Source organism: Macrobrachium rosenbergii, chromosome 29, assembly GCF_040412425.1.
Source record: "Macrobrachium rosenbergii isolate ZJJX-2024 chromosome 29, ASM4041242v1, whole genome shotgun sequence".
In the NCBI taxonomy this organism is placed as follows: Eukaryota; Metazoa; Arthropoda; class Malacostraca; order Decapoda; family Palaemonidae; genus Macrobrachium; species Macrobrachium rosenbergii.
Window position 1 is genome coordinate 21,008,657 of NC_089769.1, and position 22,687 is coordinate 21,031,343.

At 38.3% G+C, this 22,687-nt stretch overlaps 1 protein-coding gene across 4 annotated transcripts in view; it reads left to right on the top strand.

Annotated features, from left to right (window-relative positions):
- LOC136854657 (uncharacterized) overlaps window positions 1–12,782 on the top strand; it is a 94,928-nt gene extending 82,146 nt beyond the window's left edge. For 3 of the 4 annotated variants that reach the window (XR_010857757.1, XM_067131236.1, XM_067131237.1), the window contains one exon: window positions 6,929–12,782. Coding sequence is in view for 1 of the 4 variants with exons in the window: in XM_067131237.1 (XP_066987338.1) it covers window positions 6,929–6,949 (21 nt within the window). In the remaining 3 variants the exon portion in view is untranslated. The remainder of the gene's footprint in view (window positions 1–6,928) is intronic. The other variant, XR_010857756.1, reaches the window with a different exon arrangement.
- The last annotated feature ends 9,905 nt before the right edge of the window (window positions 12,783–22,687 follow it).

Below are 22,687 nucleotides of genomic sequence, written 5' to 3' on the forward strand. Positions count from 1 at the left end.
CATTACTGTATTAGCTTGGTGGCTGGGTTAAGCTATGTTTATGGTTAACCAACCCTTTATTGTAAGTTGGAATAATTTTTATATGATATTGATTATTTTGTTGCAATTATTGGAGGTAATTACAATTATTTATGGGAAATTAGTGGTAGGTGCATCAAAGTCATGTGTATGAATCTTCATGAAGAATGGATGGGCTGTGTAGAGAATGCCGGGGACATTTTGATAAAGTGATGTCATTAGTGGAATTTATGTAAGAGATGATATGAAAGACCCCATGTGTTACACAGATGTGATGTAGAAATTGTGAAGATTGAGGCTAAATTTAAAGAAAAGGATTACACATGGCTTTTAAAAACTGTGACAGTAAACAGGTGGTCTGGAATTTGAAAATGGAAGGTCACTTCAACATCTAATTTGAGATTTTTCAAGGTGAAAATTTTTTAACGTGGTGTACTCATATAAGGAAAAAGTGTCTACTTAAAACTGTAGCTCAGCAAAGTTCAGTACAAGATTTTTAATGAAAGACAGATGGCTCTTATCAAGACCCCGTTATTGTTATTTTCTCCAAGCTCATCTCCTGTCATCCTTAGTCTGGGTAAGTGGAAATTTGAAAAGTTTCTGGGTTGGTTAGATTTTTAACTTTCACTCCACTGTGCTTTTATTTGGTTGAGATCAAATGTCAAGTACTTTATATAATTGTACAGTACTGTACAAGAAAAAGTAATAATAGTTTTTTCTCTTTTTCTGCATAAATCATATTGTCTTCCTTGGAGTAGGTCTCAAGTAATTGTGGAATTAGTATTTATGGATTATAGTATAATTAATGTGTTGAAAGTGTATGCCTCAATAATTTACGCAAGCAGACAGGCTCATTTGTCCTGTATTTGTATTTTTCATGAAATACTTAGACCTGGTAGTCTACATTCATGCTATTGGAAGTGGTTTTCTTTTGTTATAAAAATGGTTGATTATAAATTTCACATATTTTGTGGGATGTCATGAATATAGTTGTTAAAACTATTGTGTATATTGTGTATACTCTTTCATTTCTTATTTGTAAAGTGTGTGAGAGAATTGTTTCATTGTTTGCAGTAATAGTGATATATTTGATACATTGAAAGGTGTTCAAGAATAATTATTACCAAAAGGAATTCTTCTGGCTCCTTTGCTTACTTTTGAATTGAAGAAAATGCCATATTTTTTTTTTGTGAGGATGTTGATTCCTGATCCCCTTTGTGATGTGGTACATGCTTTGATGACAAAGACTGAGTGCTCTAGTTTTTTAGCGTAGTGGAGGTTCCCTAGTAGTGATTGTAATGTTTGACTACTTGAAAAATGTTTGTTTCACATTAGACCCATTATTTGTAATTAACCCATTTTTTGCTGCAAAATCATACTGGATGCTGTAGTCCATCTTAAGATAAACCCTGTAGTACTGTGCAGGTCTCTGGCAACTACAAGAGACTGTTAAGAAATTTTTGAGTGCTCACTGCTGTCATGAAGTCGCCACCTTTCATTCGTTTCCTTGGAGATGTGTGTTTTACACAATTTGGTGATTAGCATATTTTTCATGGTTTGGAGACAAAATTTTAACAAATTCATGGATGATTTTTACTTAATATGGGTGGTAGCTTTCCAGATATTTATGGAAATACTGACATATTTTGTCTGAAGAGGAGTGCAACAACTGCCAATCGCCTTCAGGTTTAGTGTTAGGTTTGCTTACATTGCATTTGTTGTCTGATTGGTAAGTTTTGGCTGTGCTGTTTTTGGTTAATTCTAGGTAATTAGCAAGCATTACGCTAACCAGGTTTTCCTTAGATGAAGCTTTTGTTTGGTTCATTGATAACTTTTGTTTGGTTCATTGGTAACTTTTAGCATCTAGCATAGGTTGTCTTGTGGACAGAGTTTTTTGCCCAGTAAGTTTCCTTTTCATATTCCTTGTTCAAATTACGTATTTACTTGTTTGCTTTTCACTTATGTTTAATTAATCAGCATTTGTGGTGGTAGTTCACTAAATATTTTATATACTTTGTACTTTTTACTTTTCAAGTTCCTCAAAAGTACATACAAAGAGGAGGAAGGTCTGTATCCAGGGAAGACAAGTATACTGAGGCCTGGGCAAAAATATATCAAGCAGATGTGCAGTATCCTGGGGGTTTGACCACCACAAACAATCTTTTTAACTGTGCGTAAAAAATAAGATGCACAGCTCTTCTTGAGAACAAGAGAATAAGCTAAATACTGTACGTGAATACAGTATGCTGAAAAGAAAATAAATTCCATTTTGAACGAACTTAATGTTTACACACATAGAAGACAGTTTGGAGTAAAAAAAAAAAAAAAGTCCAACTTAGTAATTTACCGGTGCAATGTACTAGGGATTAAATTAAAATTCTCTCCAAATACTGAAAATAACAAATGGGGATAAGGAAAGAAATAAAAACAACTCAAAATTCAAATACAGATAACTCATTAACAGTGGGGATATGTTTCTAAAGACATCATGTAAATTGAAGTCTTGTAAATAGATTGTAAGTCCCCACAAGAATAAATGGCAGTAAGGGGTTAGGTTTCAAAACAGCAGGAAACTTTACCCTTTTTTTGGGGTTCTGATAAATATATGAACATGAGTAACAGAACATTGGAAACAAGTTTTCGATGTCCATTCTCTTTGCTCTCCTTCCAATTTGTGCTGCTGGATCAGGCAAAAAGTCCACATTTCCCCATGTGTTCAAAACTGGTATCTGCAGTCCCTGGTTAATGGTGAGCGTTCCTTTCTTAGGCGAGCGCCAATAACTGAAAATCACTGATAATCGAAAATCGCCAATAATTATGGTTATAAATGGCATTTACGACATCGTGACAATAAACCGCTTATCAGGCTCCAATAAACTGCTTGCTGATGCTGATAAATTGCTTGCCGACACCGGTAAACCACTTACTGTGGCAGAAAATCTGATTAAAGATGCTGTTAGCCAAGCACTGTAAAACCGAAATGCTGTTAACTGATGCCGCTGATAAGCGAGGACTGCCTGTAATGGGCGGTCAAGTTCAGGGGCAATTGATTCTTTGCTATCTATTTGATACTGGCAGTATATAGTACATTATCATCTTTAGTAATACAGAGACAAACAAATTTTGCTCATGCTTCTTTTTCTTACCTGTGTTTATGTAAAGGATTCCTGCAAATAGATCATTATCTCCTAATTAGAGTCCATTTTAAAGCTAAAACATGTATATAGAACCTGTTTATATGGAGAGTTATCTGTACTTCTACATAATTCCTGTGAAGGGTAACAAATGAATTGTCAGTTTCCTTTATGCATACAAACAAGCTGTCAGCAAGGTTTGGCAGTCCAGCTCAGCCAGCAGAGGCAGGTAGTGTAGGGACAGAGTGATCTGTATACCCTCACATGACAAAAGACAGTTTGAGCTTTGGTAAACATCAGTGACTGACCTATTTGCCACAGTGCTAAACAGGAAACTCCCACCAGTGTTCTGCACCCCTGTCCCCAGTTCTTTGGACTTTTAAGAAGACACCTTCTAACACCCTTGGGGTAATCTGGATGTTTATACTTTTCCTTTATTTTGTCTGGTCTGCGAAATGATTGAGTGTTAGTCACACTGGGGCTCAGAATGAACCTGATAGCTCCTTGTTGGCCCCATGCTGAGTGGTTTCCTGATCTGCTGGCTGTCATAGTTGAGGTTTTCAGAGAGATTCCCCCATGGGCTACTTTTATTTCATCAGCCACGCTTTCATAGTTGTCATCAGTCAGTACAAACCCTCCAACTGCAAACTTTGAGGTTTCCAACAACTGCAAGAAAGAAGTTTTTCCAGGGCTGTGCAGATGTATGGGCACCTATGAAGAGCTTTGGCATGTACATCATATGTGATTGGTGTCTTGGATGGGTCTCTCCAGTCAGATTTCAGGAGATTGTGGACTTTTATGTCTACCTTTGTTGAGACAAGCTCCTCTCTGTCTGCATTATGAGACAGGCTCCTCTCTATCTCTGCTGTAAAAGGTTATTGGTCTGCCTTAATCCAGGTTGTCAGACTGAAGATCATAAATCTGTCTGCTTCAGTGGAGTTATCTGTGCTAATGAGGAGTTCAAGCAGTCTTGCCCCCCCTTCCTGAGCTTCTTCCTTCAGAGTGGTATGTAACTCCTCCACAGTCTTATTCAGGCACCATATGGCCCCTTAGGGGAGGCCTCAGACTGAGATCTTACACTCAAGACAGTCTTCCTGCTAACCTTAGCCTCAACAAAGTGTATGGACAAGTTGAATGTCTTTCGTATCTTGTCCAGCGCTTGGAGGTTTGGGAACCTTGCATTCTCTTTCATTCTTGAGTTTGTGGCAGAAACCCAGGACCTGGCAGTTCTTGATAAGAGATACAAGAGTTTCACAGTTTCCTTTCTCGGGTACTTTGTTTGTGGTGATCAGGAGGAGAGCTTTTATGCCCGGTGCAAGCCGTGAGGTACTACCTAAGAAGGACCTAACCTCTTAGACTTCCTTGCAATTCAGAGTACCTTTTGATAGCACAGATAGTCAAGGCAGGTGTATGATGCTGTACCACCTTCATCTCATTCTGCCAAAAGGACTGATCCACTAGTCCTTGGTTACATTTTCCTTGGGACTTGTTTGGTAGTTCAGCAGGTTGTGTAGTTAACCAAACCCCTCAGACAGAAAAGCATCTCAACAAAGAGAGAGAAATAACGGAAATCCCGTTGTCTTAAAGCATCTTAATATAGGATTAGGCCTTAACATATTTTTTTAAACTATTGAAAATTGACATAATTTGTTACTTTCCATATAAAAATTGTAACATTAAAGAATATACCGTATCCTACCTTTTCACAACTTTGTGCTTATCAAAAGTATGTAAGATTTTCAGTTAGGCAATGTGCATCCAACTATAAATTTTTTTATTTCCCTTGTTTGGATTTACAAACACTTCAATGATGAAGAGCGTATGCTGTATTTATTAACAGAGAAGAGGGAATGCATTCTTGTATGTAGGCCTATGATGATTTTACCTCACACCAGCCTTGCCAGTCATAATGTCCATCATTGTCAACAAAATAATAGACCAATACTGGAAGTCAGAGACAGGCGATGGTTATACGGTTTTCGGGGTTGTAGTAAATAAATTACTGAATGTGATAAATTTCAGAAACGTATTTTAAAACTCATTAGAAATGAGGTGCACCTTATAGCATCGCTGGAAAAGCTAAACTCACAAGACAATATTTTGAATGCTTAGCTTCATTAGGAAAAGTACTGTACATTGATAATACATGATTTTGCATTTTAAACCAACCTTTATGCAACATTTTATACATCGATACTCATGGTTTCTATAAAATACATCTCGTCTTTATGAATAATGAGTCCTCTATTTTTGCCAGTATTTTAAAGACCTGCTGTATCATTACCTTCCCCACCCAGTGGTCTATAGCTATGTCTGACCCACTTTACTCTGTTGACATGATTTCTACTTAGTTTCATAACAAAAGTAATATAAGGAATGTTATTTATTGAGATTGGCTTGAAAGAAAGACAATAACAAATATGCAACAATTGGAATAGCAAGGAATTTTATAAGTTCTGACCAGGTCTGTCATGTTATAAAATTCATTGACGACATAATGACTTCAATCAATTAAAGAAAAAATTACGAAGAAAAAATTGTAACTGAAACATGTATGTTAGACATTGGTAGTATGACAGATATATACTTATAAGTATATATCCCGTAGTACTACAGTACTGTGTTTTCTATTATAGAGGTTGTCATTTATGAAATGCTTATAACAATCGCTAGTAAAAGAAATATTGTGCAGTCAAGCCTTTTGCCATATTTACAATAATTTTATGTATTTTAAAGGATGCTTGCATAGTATATATTGCCATATTAAAAGGAAGAAATTTGTACATTAGATGAGTGCTGATTGCCACAGTGCATGAATTGGAGTAAAAGTGATTACTCAGTTACAGCCAAAGCTCTGATTCCAAATGTCAAGTTAGATAATTTCCCGCAGCCCCCTCTTTCTCTGGTAGTTTGTATACGTTCACCTGTATTTCTTACTAGGACTTAGTTTTTATATCATTATAGCTCCAGTATTATCAGTAGTAGCTCAAAAGGATTGATGTATTGTTCATTATTTTTGCATGTTTTGTTTATAATCCCGTGTCTACGTTTGAAGTGCTTTGGTAGGAATTCAAAGTCTAATTGAATACATTTGAATAAGATGGAATTAAGCCAATTAGCAGTGTTACCATGACATAATGTTTATTGAAGACATATTTTAAGCACAGATCAGGTGACACTGACTATTTAAACTTGACCAGACTGTGGTAGAAATTGGGAAAAAGTTTTCTTATTTAATAGAGCAGTTATGTTTATGCAGTTGCAGTATTTGCATAACTAAATTGTTTTAAGGTATGTGAAAGTTAGTCTCTTTATGGTGATAAATAAAAAATCAGATGCAGTGAATGCACGTTCTTTCCCTCCCTTCACTGCTCATTTTACACGTTGATTTTAACTCATAAATATATTGGGTCATTCATGCTGGATTGGGTGGTAACAGGTTATGCCAGGTCATTCAAGGACAGATGGTTTCTGTCATGAGAATTTTATTGTCAAAAGATGCATCACTGCCAGTACAGTATTCCTTATAAAAATATGTTTTTTTCATTAGCCATGTAAGTTATCAGAGGGACTTGTTCACAGGTAAAGATAGGTTGTATATGAATACAGGAGACTTAAATTTATGTTACCAAGTGTCAGTAAAACATTTAATTTATCTATGAAAATAGACCATTTTATATCTTGTAGTAACCATCCATGCTATCTTTGACGTTTTCTAATGTCTGGTCAGGTTTGTTAATTTGTAAAATAAAATTGATTTCTATTCCTTTTTTCAGATCCTGGAGGAGGAAGACTAGTGTTGTGTGCCTTGTATTTTGTAGTTTTTTTTTCTGAAACATAGGAGTGAGTATTACTTACACGAATAGAAGGTAATCAGAGCAGTTGACAATGTTATTTTCTCACTAATTACATTTTGTGTTAAGCCTGAAGGCTACATAAGTTTGTATAATTGTAATTTTAAAGCATATGGTTGAAGAAATTTTGTACCATGGTAGGTGTTTAGATCGTACTGAAATTTTGTTATAATGAATTATAAATAAACCATTATATTCATTAATTCATTTTATAATAGTATACTTTGTATTTTGTTAGTTTCATCAACACTTCTTGGGTTAGTGTTCATATGTGAATGTATGGATGTCTTCCAAGTTAAAATGTATAGGAGCTTGGAACCAAGTCTTTACTGCAGAGCTAGAGGTTTGGCTGTTGAGAGTTTTGAATTTGAAATGATGATCTTGCCTTATGCTGAAGCACAAATGCAGCATTTGTTGGAGTCGTTATATATACAACCATATATAATTACTTAAATTCTTTAGTGCTTGTGGTGTTGTGGTCTTATTCTGTATGCTTACAGAATTGTTTTAGTGCCCTGGATACTCTAATAATTAATAATAATAGTGCAAAGTCATTATCATCTACTGTACAATAAGTCAAGGATTATACTAGAAATACTATTAGTAGTATTATCAAGGAATTTAAACTTGGAAGGAAGCTGTCAGAAATTATTACTTTTGGCTTGATTTATTTACACCAAAATCTTATCATAATATGTGTGTTTTGTGAACATTTTTAAATTTTTGATTACTGATAATTTAATTTCTAAAGTACAGATTTTGACAAAGCTTTTAGCCATCTGTATGAAAGTTTTCTCTAGGTTTGATGATCTATTTAAAGTAAAGAATTACAAAGTATTGATTATTTTTCTGACTTTAAAATCTGAGTTCCATCTGTCAGACCATTCTAATTAAAACCTCAGATGAAAATGGTTGGGTGGGTTCAGTGTTGCTTTTTCTTGTTACAAACATAGCATTGTACAGTTCTTGTTCAAGATATCCTGATCCTTATTTTTAACCCCTTATTAGCTGCATACATTTCATATAGTGCAAGCAAATTAGATATATTTGATTTTTATTTGCAAAATTTTTATAGGTAACTTCATTTTGTTATTTTCATAAATATGAAAATAACAAAATGAAGTTACCTAATGTCTGCTTGGTTTTTATGCTGTTTTATATTCTTATGCATCTTGTTAATTTTTAAAGGAAAATAGATATATATATATATATACAGTATCATAATGATATCATCACATTGAATGACTGATTATTACCGTATTTTGCAGAAGAGTATCAGGCTATGATTTTTAGAAGGGAAAAAATAACTGAAGACTAATGTTGGCCATTTGTGTTAATAAATTTAGAATGTATTTGTTCTCATAGCTTCTAGTTGATCTTGGTTAGTGAAATGTAATCAGTTAGTGATAAATTGTATATCTGGTTTTGTATGAGAAGTTGTTAATATGTAATAAATTGAATATTGGTAATAATTTTAAATTGGTTAGAATTTTAAAATTTTTAATATAAATATTTGTTTCATGAAAAGCTTTAGGCCTCAAATCCTTTTCCACACCAAACCAAGTTCTGGCCTTTATATAGTGTCACTCTCGTCGTCTTGCATATTTATAGGATTTAGTTGGGGAAAGAGTAATTATGCAGATATTTTAAATATGTTGCGTGTAATTAGCTACTGCACAATCTTCCCTTAATGTGCTGTACTCTCCTCTATGTAACTTTGCTATCTGTGAGGAAAAATCAAAGTAAAATAGAAATGTTGAAATTACCTGTAACTACTTTGATTGTGCGTAACATTCCTCTCTCAGTGATTGTGCATGAACAATAAATTCAAGGCATATAATATATATGAGAGCAGAGACTCGGATTAGGTTACCTCTTTTACCAATTCCGTGCATTATAGCAGTGTTTTGTAATAACTTGTAATCCTGGTTTGACTAAAACTGTATATTTATTGTTTGCACCATTTCTTGTTATTACTATTACTTAAGAAGCAGTATTTTGTTTTTCAGATCATATGTAATTTCACATACTGCCTACATTTTAATTTTAATAGGCATTATTGTTAAAGGGAATTGTTAGTTCCAAGGCACTTAGATTCAAATGAGATTTAGTGACCAAAATCAAATATGATGATGAAAATATGTCAAAGAATTATTTAGAACCTTTATCACAGAGACAGTTGTGGATTACTGTGCAAGTTTCTCATTTATTGTCAAGAGAAGGGCTTTGGAATGCAAAACACCAACTTTGCAACCAGGGAGTATTTTTCTTAAACGATCATTAAGTTAGCCATAGAGGTAATAAACAAAGTAATCCTAAATTTGTTTCTGTGTGCATAGAAACTATGGCCTTAGCTTTAGCTGGAATCAATTGTTGAAACTGGGTAACAACGTAGTTAATGTGGTAAGTAGGTGAGTTTGGCGGAGGGGGAATCTCTCTCACCTGCTATCATCAAGCACTTTTTCTTCAGTCACGGCAAGTTACAATTTTTTTCTGTGCTCTGACTGATCATCAAGTTGAAAATTATTTCATCTCTTTTATTGTATGAATGGTGTCTGTTTTTTTAAGTGGATCTGAATGAGATCAATAAACATGTAAGTTGTGAAGAACATGGAAAAGAAGACGTCTCAGAAACAAAGTTCAGTTGGCCTTCAAGTGAATGCATTCCTTCTCAGGGAATGGCAAATGTATTTGTTCACCCTTGGTTGGGATGTCTGCCATAGGTAGTGTTGACACTGGGTTCCCTGAGTAGAGATGTCTGCTGTAGGTTCCGTTCACAAACACGAGGACTGTTCTGAGCTTTTCCCATTCTTTCTTCTGCTGAGGTACACACAGGGTTCTGCTCTTCTGTTCCAGACCCCAGGATGCCTTGGAAAATGCCTTCCAGCAGCCCATGAGACTTTTGAATAAGTTTGTCCTCCTTGTCAGTCTGATGGCCAAGTGATCAACCAAGTGTATGCAACTCTAGGTCTCGTTGGCTCCATGCCAAGTGGTATCCCAGTCTGCCAGCTCTTCTAGTGGAGGCACCCAGATATTCCAGTTTGGCCCACTTTTTATCTTTTAGCCACCCATTTTAAGGTAGCATTAATTACTTTGTACCAGGGAGTAGACAATCCCTGACTTGTCACACATGAGCTCTCAGTCTGGTTGTAGCAGATTGTGGACTTCCTTATCACCACCTTCATCAAGACACAATTCCCTCAGTCCCAATAGTGAAGCCTGTTACTCTGCTGAGAGCCAAGGCTTCTGAATGAAAGGCATGGACCTCTCTTCCTCTCAACCTCTCTAAGCAAAGTTGTCCATACTAATAATAGCTTTAAACAGTTTTGCCCTCCTCATTGGCTTTGGCCTCCAAAGGGCCCTTGAGAGGGGTCATCACATAAGATCTCACCCTCAAGACTGTTCTGCTTGCCTAATCCTTGTCATGCATGTTGTTGAGTAGCAGTCCTTTGTATCTTATCAGGCTCTCAGAGGGCTAAGGATTCCTCATGTTTTCAGACTTGAGTTTGTGGCAAACTCAGAACCCACCAATTTCTGACAGGACTTGAGAATCTCTTGGTCCCGTGCCTCTTAAAGTTTGTTAGAGGAGAGCTGGATGAGATGCTTTAGTGCTCAATGCTAACTCTGCAGCACTATCTGATGAGGATCCAACCTCAAGGGCCAGAGTCTCTTTTGTAGTACTAGGAGGCATAAGGTGGTGGTGTTCAGGAAATTGGCCTCATGAAGTGATCAAGTGGATATATATCAAGTTCATTGTGTGAGAGGGATGGTCATCCAGTCTGGGCAAGAGCTCACACAGCTGGGGACATTGGCCCATCCTTAGCCATTCAGAGAACTGTTTGGTTTTCAAGATTTGAGGGCAGCCTGGCAGCACCAGACTACCTTTACCTGATTGTACCTCAGGGAAATCACCCACAAGTTCTTGGATCCTTCTCTTTAGGATTCATAGTGGTTGCCAAACAGGTTGTGTAGTCTCCAAGGTCCTCTCAAACAAAAGAACGACTAACCTAACTTACTTGGATAACATAGGTTGGAGGTTGAAGGAGTGGACAACTGACTGTCTCTCCCTTCTTCACCTGCAAGGCAGCATTCAGGCCGAGTACATGCTGAATGGGCCACAATCCAGGTGGACTTCACAGTTGGCCATTGGGTCATTAGGTGTGACTTCCTCTACTCTCCCTTTTAATGGGGATGGTAGTGGTTAAAGCTACCTGAACTCCATTGTTTCTGACCAAGGTACCAGCTCTGCCCTCTGACCCATGGTACACCATCTTTAGGGCACTTGGTTCTCTCAAGTTTTCCTAGAGTGAGTGTTCAGATACAACTCACTGTGGCTCAAAGCCCTACCAATCATGCAACCCTAACCAGATTGTACAGGAGGTTACAGGAGTTGTTTGCTTCTCTACTCACAGTTTCGACCAGGAGGAGTATGCCATCTCTAGGTGGAGATTCAACTTGCCAGTCAGTCAGACATGAAAGTTGGTGGGTATTCCTGTAAGAATAAATCACAGATTTATTCATTTCTGTTTTCCTTAAGTATACAGACCAGAGCTTTGTGTCTCATCTCAGCTTTCCCATGCAATCAATCCATGATGCTGAAGGAAAAAATGCTTGATGATGGCAGCTTAGTGGAGGATTTCCCCCACTTGCCCATCTATCGCTCGTTAACTACAAGTTACAGTAGCAAGTTTCAACAACTGATTTCAGCTTGCACTGGCTCTTGTTTACTGTACAGACCTAGGAAAGATACATTTTATATGCATAAATGGATTGTCTTGAATATACCCTTTCTGGGGTTTTTAGTTCATGCTAGTATTTTTTGTATAAAGATGTACTGGTTTTGAGTTACTAAAATAGTTACTTTGTGATTAAGGTTAAAATATTTAGTTTTTCACATCCTTTGAGAAGACACGATTAAAACTGCTTCATGAAAGAAAATACGTTTTTAAAATTGAAATCAAAATTGACTTCTGGTTAGTTTCTTGTTTCCTCGTAAGTTTGGTCAGCAAACATTTAGTATGCATTTCTTATGTGGAAGCTTTTGATTTTTCTTGCCTAAGTGAAATGTTGTATAGGTTTATTTTTTCCCAAATTAAGTACACAGTATATTAATCCCCTCATGCTATGAAAAGCTAGAGATTTAAAAACAGGGTTTTATTTATTGGATAGCCTTTGTATTTATTGTAAATAGAACTTAGTATTAAGTGATGAACATGAACAAGTACCAGTAAAGTTCACAAATGTAATAGACTCCACAAATTGTGCTATTGTCTAAAACTTATGAATTATGTTATTCATAATTTAGGAAGCGTCTTGTATTTTCCTGTAATTCTGTATGTGAAAATTAAGATAGTTCTCCCTCCCAGAAGAGTTGTACTAAAATCTTTTTGCTTTTATATTAACAGAATCTAAACATCAAAATTGCTTTTCATGGGTGAGAAAGTATTCAGAAAGTTTTTGTGATATTGTACTATGAGTGTTGTAATTTCCTTGTGAGTGAATGTATGAAATGTTATTTTCTTAGGTTTTATATACTCTATTTTTGCTTCTATTACATTATCATCCCTTATTAGGGGTTTCAGTCATTAAGTATTTTATCCTTGTATTAGAAAAATTTTCATGGCTGTATACAAATTTGTACCCAGAACTTTTTCTATAAACAAAAAAAAAAAAAAAAAAACACACACATTCCATCGAGTGTTCTTTTAAACCTATTGCATATGAAAAATTAAATTGTTTTAGTAAAAAAATAAAAAATAAAGGTTATGAAACTGATTATTCAGAAATTAATTTAAAAAAGAAAAGCATTTCCCAAAATAATTGTAAAATCCATTACAGTGTTAATACTTCTACTACAAGCCAGGCTCCATCCCTAGTAGGAAAGGCAAAATCATAAAATCATGTGTACCCCCAGCAGGGACAGTAGCCCAGTGCAGAAAAAACTGAGAAATAAACAATTTGCATCTTATAAAAGGTGACTTACAAATGATGACATGAGATTCATGTTAGCTGGTTCAACAAAATAAAAAGCATCTACACCAGGGGTAAACTTCTAAAATTCCACCAATTCATTTACATGTTTGAGAAGATAATTCCATGACATGGTTAGTGCAGACATCAAACCAGAAAATTGGGATATTGACATTCACACACAAAAAGGCAAGACTGTTGGAATCAAATACGTATTTAGTACTAGTAGTGGATGTTTTAGTCTGGGAAGATATGATTCAATAAAGGATGATTTAAATTATGACAAGTTTCATACAGCATGCAGAATGAAGTAACCGAATGATGGTTCCCAGATACAGTACCAAGAATAGTGATATTTAAAAGATCTAGTTTTAGTCCAACAATTTATGGGAGCCAGCTGCTGAGAACCACAGATGAGAATTTCTTCAGGAAACTTTTATTGTTTACATTTTTGTGAAACAAAAGATAGACTGGCTATGATTCTCAAAAGTTAACTGACAATCAATGACACACAGAATTGAAATACGTGGTAAATAGTTTCAACAATATCGGTGAAAGATTCAAGGTATGGGGACCCAATGTCCTTTCATGGTGAAATTACTTATTTTAAGATTCTCCAACCACAGAGGCCTTAGGAGATGAGACTGATGGAAAGAGTAGCATCACCATGTACTACATGCTTGTTTTCAAAATCAAGCCCTATAGGCAGTCCCAGATTACAGCATTCTGACTTTACGGCACTTGGCTCATTAACCTGATATTAAGGCGCTGTAAGCTGTTTTATGACACCGTACCCAGTTTTATGGCATTTTTCGGGTTATGGCAGGGCGTGCAGCCAGGAATGGAACCCTTGCCATAAACCGGGGGACTGCCTACACATACATGAAATAAAAATAGGTTTTGACATAGGAAAAAATCCTTTTTTGGTAGTCGCTGTTGAGTCTTCAAGGAGTTACCTTCCATGGGTTGATCAGAGCTCCATGGTGACCAAACTAATATCAAAGAATTCTCTTTTAGCTAGTCTCGTTGCCAGGTATTGTGTTGTAATGATAAACACTATGACATATGATGGAGTATGTAATGGACTCAAAGATAAGATGACTCTTTCCCTAATGTTACAGTGAAGCTATAACTAGGTTCTTTCCTTCGTCAAACCTGCTAGAAGAGAAGTGATTATCACACATGCGCAGTCCTCCATATTGTCAACAAAAAGGCTGGCAAGAGACCAGGACACCATTATTTTCTGTTGGTCAATGCTGGAGGATCCCTCACCCAAATCCCATATCTTTTTGTCAGGGAGGTCGGTGGGTTTTGAGGGCTCAACAGCAACTACCAAAAATAGGTTTTTTGTACATCAAAACCTGTTTTTTGATAGCATAGTCACTTGTTTCATCCTCAAGGAGCCTTAAAAAGAAATTGACAGGTGATGAAATCACTTGAGCTCTCAAATTTTAATCCCAACAACCCAAAGAAAAAATAGTTCTGATCCCAGGTCAAGTCATTCTTTATTCCAAATACCCCTTAGTTTTTGGTAACAAAGAACAAGAAATTAAACATGAACTTATGTTTTAGGATATAGTTCTACAGTGACTTCCCTAAGCACGCTGGATTTGGTTGCAATATTGTCACACCTTCCCCTGGCGATAGTTAGCATACCCACCTGTCAGGAAGACCCCTGCTTTTCTGCTGTAGTGCCTATGGGGTCAGGACTAACCTTACTACTGATACACAGTGTAACTGAATTTGCTCGAGCTCGTGGCAATAATGTTTTAAGAATACGTACTGTCTCTGAGGACCACCCTGTACTGTACATTCGTAGACTTTTTCAAACGAGATTTCTGAAGAAGGCCAATGATGTACTTACTCTCCTAATATCATGTGACCTGGGAAAGGAGTGTGGATTTGCCTTTTTAGTGATGGACACTAAAATTATTCTCAGCCCTTGTAGAGAGAGTGGTTTGTTTGTGCTAGGGTAAGAAAATCGGACCCTCTGGGATGTTTACTGTGACCTCTAGGTAAACCTTAATGTCTTGTCTGCTAAATTGAGTTTTCTTATCAAAATAAGAGGTTTCCTTCTTAAAGGATTCTCATTCTTGGCAAGCAATGATGGGCCAGGGGACAATAATAACTGATGTTCAGCTGTTTGCATGATGTATTGTCCCTGTATAAGAGAGCCCAGTTCACTAATACGAGCTCCTGATTCTAGAGCAATCAAGAAGATCATCTTTTGCAGCATGTGAGTTCTGGTTGTATTGGGTCCGCTGAACTGAGGGGTTAACAGATCAAGTAAATGGAAGCTTTTCGGGAGCAGGTCTTTACAGTGCAAAAGACCAGAGAAGGGAAGTGACAATTTCTATACTAGAGTCAATACCGAATCCATAAAGCAAGGGTTCCATTAGTGCTGCCTTGTATGCCATGATTGTTGTAACAGGAAGGCAATTGTTTTCAAAAAAGGTATAAGAGAAAATTTAAAAGTGCTTCCACGCAGACCTCAACTGGGTTCTCAGCATGGATATAATCTAACCATATCTTCTATACAGACTGGTATTGTTGGATAGATGATGTCCGTAGTTTTTGCACCAGGTACCTAACAATGTTGGGCGAGTAATTTTCAAGGTAGGCAATACTGTATTCAAAAAATCCACGTGAAGGTCTTGGCTCAGAAAGGAGGATGCATAGATGACTTTCCCTCCTACTGTCTGGGATAGAACAGTGGATGGTGGTGGAATTGATCTCTTCGCCCATTGTTGAGTAAGAGGAACCATGCCTGTTTGGCCAATTTGGGACTATTAAGTAAATTGTTCCTTTGAAGGTTAGAAGCTTACTCAAAACCTTCCAAATCTGGGACAATGGAGGAAAAAGGTATATTGTCTTTCATTTGTTCCAGTCTTGTGGGAAGGCATTTCTTGCTGTTGCTTGATTGTCCAAGTTCAGAGACACATACACTGGAAGTTTGTGATTCTCGTATGTGGCAAATAGGTCCACTTCCAGTTGTGGAAGCTTGTTGGCTATTGTTTGAAAAGAGTGGTTGTCCAACATCCACTCTGTTGAGGCTGTAATTTTCCTTGATAGAGAGTCTGCTATTAAGAGACCCAGTGAGGTGAATTGCAGACAAGTGCCACTTCCTTGCTTGCGCCATCCGAAGGGTGGCTGGCATTACCATATTGAGAGCAGGTGAGAATGTGATCCTGACCTTTTGATGCAGCACATTGCAGTCATCTTGTCCAGAATTAACAAAATGTCTCTTTTGGAGGTTTGAGATTTTTGAGAGACAAAAAGACAGGCATCAGCTCCAGGAAATTGATATGACAATTCCTCAGAGTAGCTGACCACCTCCCTGCCACCTGACGATCCTCCCAATGTCCTCACCCTCCTGTCAATGAGGCATCTGTATGCTACTGCACTCATACAGACGGAGGAGTCATGGTGACCTCTTTCACCAGAGACTCCTTCCGGGTCGAAGGCCAAAGTATCTCTCCAACTTTTTGATTCTTCTGACAAGGTCAGTCTCGCATCTTTTTTCTTGCATGCGATAGCCAGAATTTGTTCACATTTTTTAGTTGCAATCTGAGTATTGGATCTATTACTGATGCAAACTGCAACAAGCCCATTGTATGTTCTAATTGCTGTCTGGAAACTCTGGGCTGTGCAAGGAATATTTTGAGATCTTTCCTTATTCTGTTTTGAGTATTGATGGAGAGAGACAACTGGCCATGACAAGTATCCCAGCTACTGAAAACATCTGCTGGGCGTGAGGCAGGATTTTTTCCAATTTATTTGAAAACCTTTCGACTGGAGTCTGTTGACCACTGCTTGTAGATTTTTCAAACACACTTTTCTTGTGGGTGTAATATATTATCCCAGGTTCAAATAAACGTTGGGGTATATTTTAAGCGTAGTTTATTCCCAGACAAGGATCCATGGTGATACTAACAATTCAGTTACAGAAACTAGACTCGCTGTTATACAGAAGGCATCAGAAAACGTTAACAGTACAAACCATAAATATATAATAAAACCTTAACAGCAGTTCTCCATAATAACAATAAACAACCATTACCATTGAACGGACATACATAATTATACAACAAACGACTCAAGTATACAACAACTTTTTTTTTTTTTTTTTTTAACATTACTCGAGTCATCGTACATATACATAAATAATGATTTACAATACAAAGCGTACAGTGTTCTTCCTCAGTCTGTTACTTCTTCTTGGGCCTTCACTTTCGAGTTCGTCTACAGATGTATATGTTTCCTCTTTAATATCGCCGCCATGATATTTTCGAAGGTATCTACGATTACGCCAACAAAGTTTTCCACTTGATGAAAGCCTGATGAAATAGCATCTGTTTCTCGGTCCGACCTTGACGATTTCACGATCCTATCCCATTCTTTCGTTGCAGCGTCTTGTATTCGGACTTTATCACCTCCGATAAACACTTTAAGATCTGTTGCCGATGCATTGTAACGTGTAGTATTAATCCTCTCTTTCTCTCTCTCCTCATCTCTGCTGCTTCGATATCCTGGCGACTATCAGACATGAGAGCGCTATGGTGAGATGGAACCAAAGATCTGAGATTATGTCCAAACACCACTTGATTTGGGCTACGTCCATCTGCATTAGGGGTGTTCCTTAATTCCAACAAAGCCTCATGAAATCGCTCATCCATCGTTGCATTTTCAAGTTTGGTCAACAGATTCTTCACTTTCTTTACAAATAACTTGGCGTGTCCATTGCTACTGGGAAAATGAGGTGAACTTGGACTCCATTTGATTCCTCTTCCCTTCAAGAATCTCTGAAATTCATGGCCTGAACTGAGGTCCCCATCTGTACGTATCCGTTGAGGGTAGCCTGTAAGGGACATCATTTTGATCATTGCATTACAAACTTGTTTTGCCGATGGGCTGTCCTTCCATTGTTGGACCATAGGATATCCACTTAGACGATCGGCGTAAGTCAAAAATGTTGGCCCTTGAGGTAGAACAAATCTGCAGACACACTTTCAAAGGGACGTGTTGGCAAAGGGTCTGTTTTCAGAGTTTCTTTCCCCAGGCTTGGCAAATGGCGTTGACAAACTTCACATTTCTCAATCATTTGTGTTATGTCATTGGTGATACCTGGCCAATATACGCTGTCGGGCTCGCTGCTTTGTTCTGGTTATTCCTTGATGGGCTGCATGTAGTCGTTCCAAAACCTCTTTCCTCTTTTGTTTCGAATAACTAACCTTTTCCCAAACAGGACAAGATCACCATCTATAGATAATTCATGCCTTATACTTTTATACTGCTTGACACATGGTGGTGAATCCTCATGTTCAACGGTGTCCTCCATTATAGCATGAACCAGCTTTACATAATCTAGATCATTTCGTGCTGTTTCCTGAAGTTCGTCGACAATAAGGTCAACAACTCTTCCGTCATCGTAAAATTCTCTGTCATCACAAACCGATGCAATATAAACAGCCATGACAGTGCGCTCATCACATTCCTCTTCAGTTTGATCTGGATCATCAACAGGTGCTCGGCTGAGACAATCAGCTATAGCATGATCACTTCCCTTCCTCCACTCCAATGTGAACTGAAACTGACTCTGCAAATCAGCCTTTAAATTTTGCAGTTTTACGTTTTCAATCTGGTTCAAAGAGTATTTATTAAAAAGTGGTAGAAGTGGGCGGTGATCAGTGATGACTGTAAAATGAGGAGACCATGCAAGTATAATTTACATTTCAGTATGGCGTATTTGATAGCTAAGGCTTCAAGTTCTATCATGGAATATCTTGTTTCCACGTCCGACAAAACCTACTTCCACAGGTGATGAGCTTCCATCCTTCTTCGTGTTTCTGAAGTAAGCTGAATCCAAATCCTTTTCAGTCTACTTGCATCCGTCTCCAAACGTGTCATCCTACTGGGATCGAACTGCGCAAGAATCGGTGTTTCAGTTAACAACCCTTTAACTTTCTCAAACGCTTCACAATGTGCTGGTAACCACTGAAACTGATTTTACTCTTAAGAAGATCTCTCAGCGGTGTGCAAGTAGCACTAATGTGCGAGCAAAATGAGCCCAGTTGATTAACCATCCCCATAAAACTTCGCAGTTCAGTGATGTTTGTAGGGTTGCAAACTCTGTAATGGCTCTCACTTTATCTGGGTCTGCTTCTCCCTTCTGCGGACAAAAGAAATCCAGCAAAACGAACGGATGATCGAGCAAATTTGAATTTAGCTAGGTTCAAAGTTATACCATGCTCTCCAGGGATCAAGAAAAGCACGAACATCCAGTATGTGTTCCTCAAGTGTGCGACTAGCAATAAGAATGTCATCCACAACTTTATGTGTTCGCTCCAAACCGTCTATAGCAAGATCCCCTTTGAAGTTGTAGCTATCACCAGTGCTGATAAAACCCATTGGTGCTCTCTTGTATCTAAACCTACCCCATGGCGTCAGAAATGTTGTCAGATCTCTAGAATCTTCATGCAGTTCCAACTGCCAGTATCCTTTAACAGCATCCAAAACTGTAAAAAAAGACTTTTTTGCATCAATACAACTTCATTTATGACATCATGTGGGATTTTAGCATTATGTACAATTCTGTGGACTTGGGAGTTTAGCCCTGTGAGGTCAACCGTCATTCTAATTCCACCTGCAGGCTTTGGAACAACAACAATAGGATGACACCATTCAGTTGGCCGATCTCCAACTCGTTCAATAATACCCTGTTTCATCATGTCTTCCAGTTCTTTCTTCACTGCTTCACGTAGTGGGTAACTCACTGGCCTTGCAGCATATATTGCAAAAGGTTTTGCATCTTCCAGAGTTGGATTTTCATTGGTGGTGTTTTCATAGTTTGCAATTGCCCTTTGGTATTGAAAACTTCTTTGTAAAGTGCAATATCTGCTTTTCCATAACTTCAATGTCTCGGTCAGTGGACTTTATACAATGACCTAGAGCAGTAACAGATTTATCAATAGCTTCAACCAACTTCTTTGCTGGTAAAGGGAAGTCTTCATGAACAATACCAAGGTTCCTGCATGCACGAAGGGATAGATACATATCATCAAACTTCACATCTCTGCAAAATATTATATTTTCCATGCAATGCATATCACCAATCTTCAGCAACAAGTCAATTCCGCCAATAATTCTCAGTCTCTTCCATTAACACTCACAAGGTGTTCCTCGTAATTCTGCAGATCCTTCCTCCGTAGTCTAAGAGAATGCAACATCCCCATACCAGCAACAGTCATCTGGGCACCTGTATCAGCAATCACATTCATCTTAGCAAGATAACCTGTCTTCGGGATGATGAAATTCAATGGGGAGTACTGGCACGTTCCTGGCCACGAAACGAAATTTCTGCCATGTGTTTACCTTTCCAAATTTTGGTGACAGTGCAGCTTCTTTTCCCTTCTTTTGTTTTTCGCAAACTTTACTAAAATGTCCAGAGAATCCACAATAGTGGCAGGCTTTCCCTACTGCAGGACACAATCTGCCAGTCTGGTGAGGTGGAAACCGCACTTCCGACATTTCAGTCGCTCCTCTTTAGGTGATCCACGGTGAATCCTTCCGGTTAGTACTCCTGCTTCTACCACGCTGCTTGAATCTGGCTGCATTAATGGCACTTTCTGTACTGAGACGCTTGTCTTCTCTCTCTGCTAACTTCGCCATGTTACGGCAAAGAGAAATAGTGTCAGCAAGGCTAAGAGTGGGTTTTTTACTTAAAAGCTCTTGTCTCGTTTCTCGCCTCGTACACCAGATACAATGAGGGTAGTGATCCACTCATCAGAAGTCATATCTGCAAGGTTGGCGTCCTCTGCTCGCTCACGAAGATCAACTAAAAGTCATCAAAAGACTCACCAGCATCTTGCTTTCTTCTGACTAATTTGTATCTGTCCACTGTAACATTCCGCTGGTCCTTGAGATGCTTTTTAATTTGCTCAATTACCTCATTCAGCGACAAAGCCGTGTCTAAAGGAATCTCAACCGCATGACGAACCCGTTGTAGGAAATCAGGCTTGCAAAACGACCAAAAAGGTGGCTATTTGATCCTCCCTAGGTTTCTCACTCAGCTTTGCAACTTGGCATAGTTCTTCCAACTGGCTTCCCACCTTTTAAATGATTTTAAGGTAACACCATCCTCAAGCAACTCTGGAGGCTGTATAGAAATTTTCGCAGGAATATTTCGACGGGGTCCCCAGGAGTATCTTCTGCCCCACTAGGTAGTAGATCCAAATCGGTTAAGAAGAGCAGTAAGTTCACGATCACGGCGTTCCTGTTCACGATCCCAGACGTTCCTGTTCCACGATCCCGGCGTTCCTGCTCGCGCAAAAATCGATCCTCCTGAAGTTTCATCTGCTGTTGCAGCATTTGCACCATGATCATCATTGAATCACTTGAACCTGTATTTGCGTCCTGCGTGTTTCATGCTTCCGTCATCCGTTTCAGTCCTTTTTTAGCATTTCTAATAGCACCTTGGAGGAGGCTGTTCAGTCTCACTGTACTGTCCTTGGGGCTGAAAGGCACATTCAAAACACGGAGATAATTCACAATCTCGTCACGAGTAAGCTGCTGAATGTCCTCTTTCGTTAAAAGGAGTGCCTCTTCACCGAGTTCCAATGCAGTAGCCATTGCAAGTCTTCCTTTCAACGGTGTATTTCGCCACGTAGACCTCGAGACTCACTGCGCCATGTAATATATTATCCCAGGTTCAAATAAACGTTGGGGTATATTTTTAAGCGTAGTTTATTCCCAGACAAGGATCCATGGTGATACTAACAATTCAGTTACAGAAACTAGACTCGCTGTTATACAGAAGGCATCAGAAAACGTTAACAGTACAAACCATAAATATATAATAAAACCTTAACAGCAGTTCTCCATAATAACAATAAACAACCATTACCATTGAACGGACATACATAATTATACAACAAACGACTCAAGTATACAACAGTGGGTTCCCAGATTAACCAATCACGTTGGTAGGATATTAGTTGTATTCCTTCTTGTCTGAGTTCTCAAACAACACAGTTGCTAATTTTGTAAAAACCCTTAGGGCAATGTTTAGCCCAAAGGACATGACTTTGAACCTGTATGTATCCTTCCCTATCCGGAACCCTAGGAAGGAGCGAAAGGGAACGGTGACAGGGACGTGCCAATATGTGCCTTTCAACTCTATAGAAACTGCCCAGGTCCCTTGTGGAATGGTATTCATTCGAAACTTTTGGCAAACAATGTGCTTGTTCAATGCTGATAAGTCGAGGATCACTCTTCGTTCTGAGGAATCCTTTTTGGGGACACTGGAGAGACGTGCTTGGTGGCGAATATACGCATGCTTCTCTATGGCTCCCTTTAACAGGACCTTCCGCGCATAATCTTCCAGAGAGGGATCTGGTTTTTGGAGGAACCCCTTTAAAGGACGGGGGGATGAGACTATTTCCTCCCCAACCCATTGAAAATAATGCTGTGTCCCCAAGGGGAAGACTTCCATTGTCTGTGGTGTCGTCGAAGCTGACCCCCGACCATACAATTTCTATTGAGATCCACCTCTTCCTCTGCCTTTGCCCTTGATAGGCATTACAGGCATTGCTTTTCCTTCTCCCCTGTAGGACTGTCTTTGGACCCTGTGAAAAGGATGTCCTTGCTGTTGTTTTTGACCCTTTGTATGGAGCTGTACCTTCTGACCACCTACCTGTTTTTGAGGAAAACTTT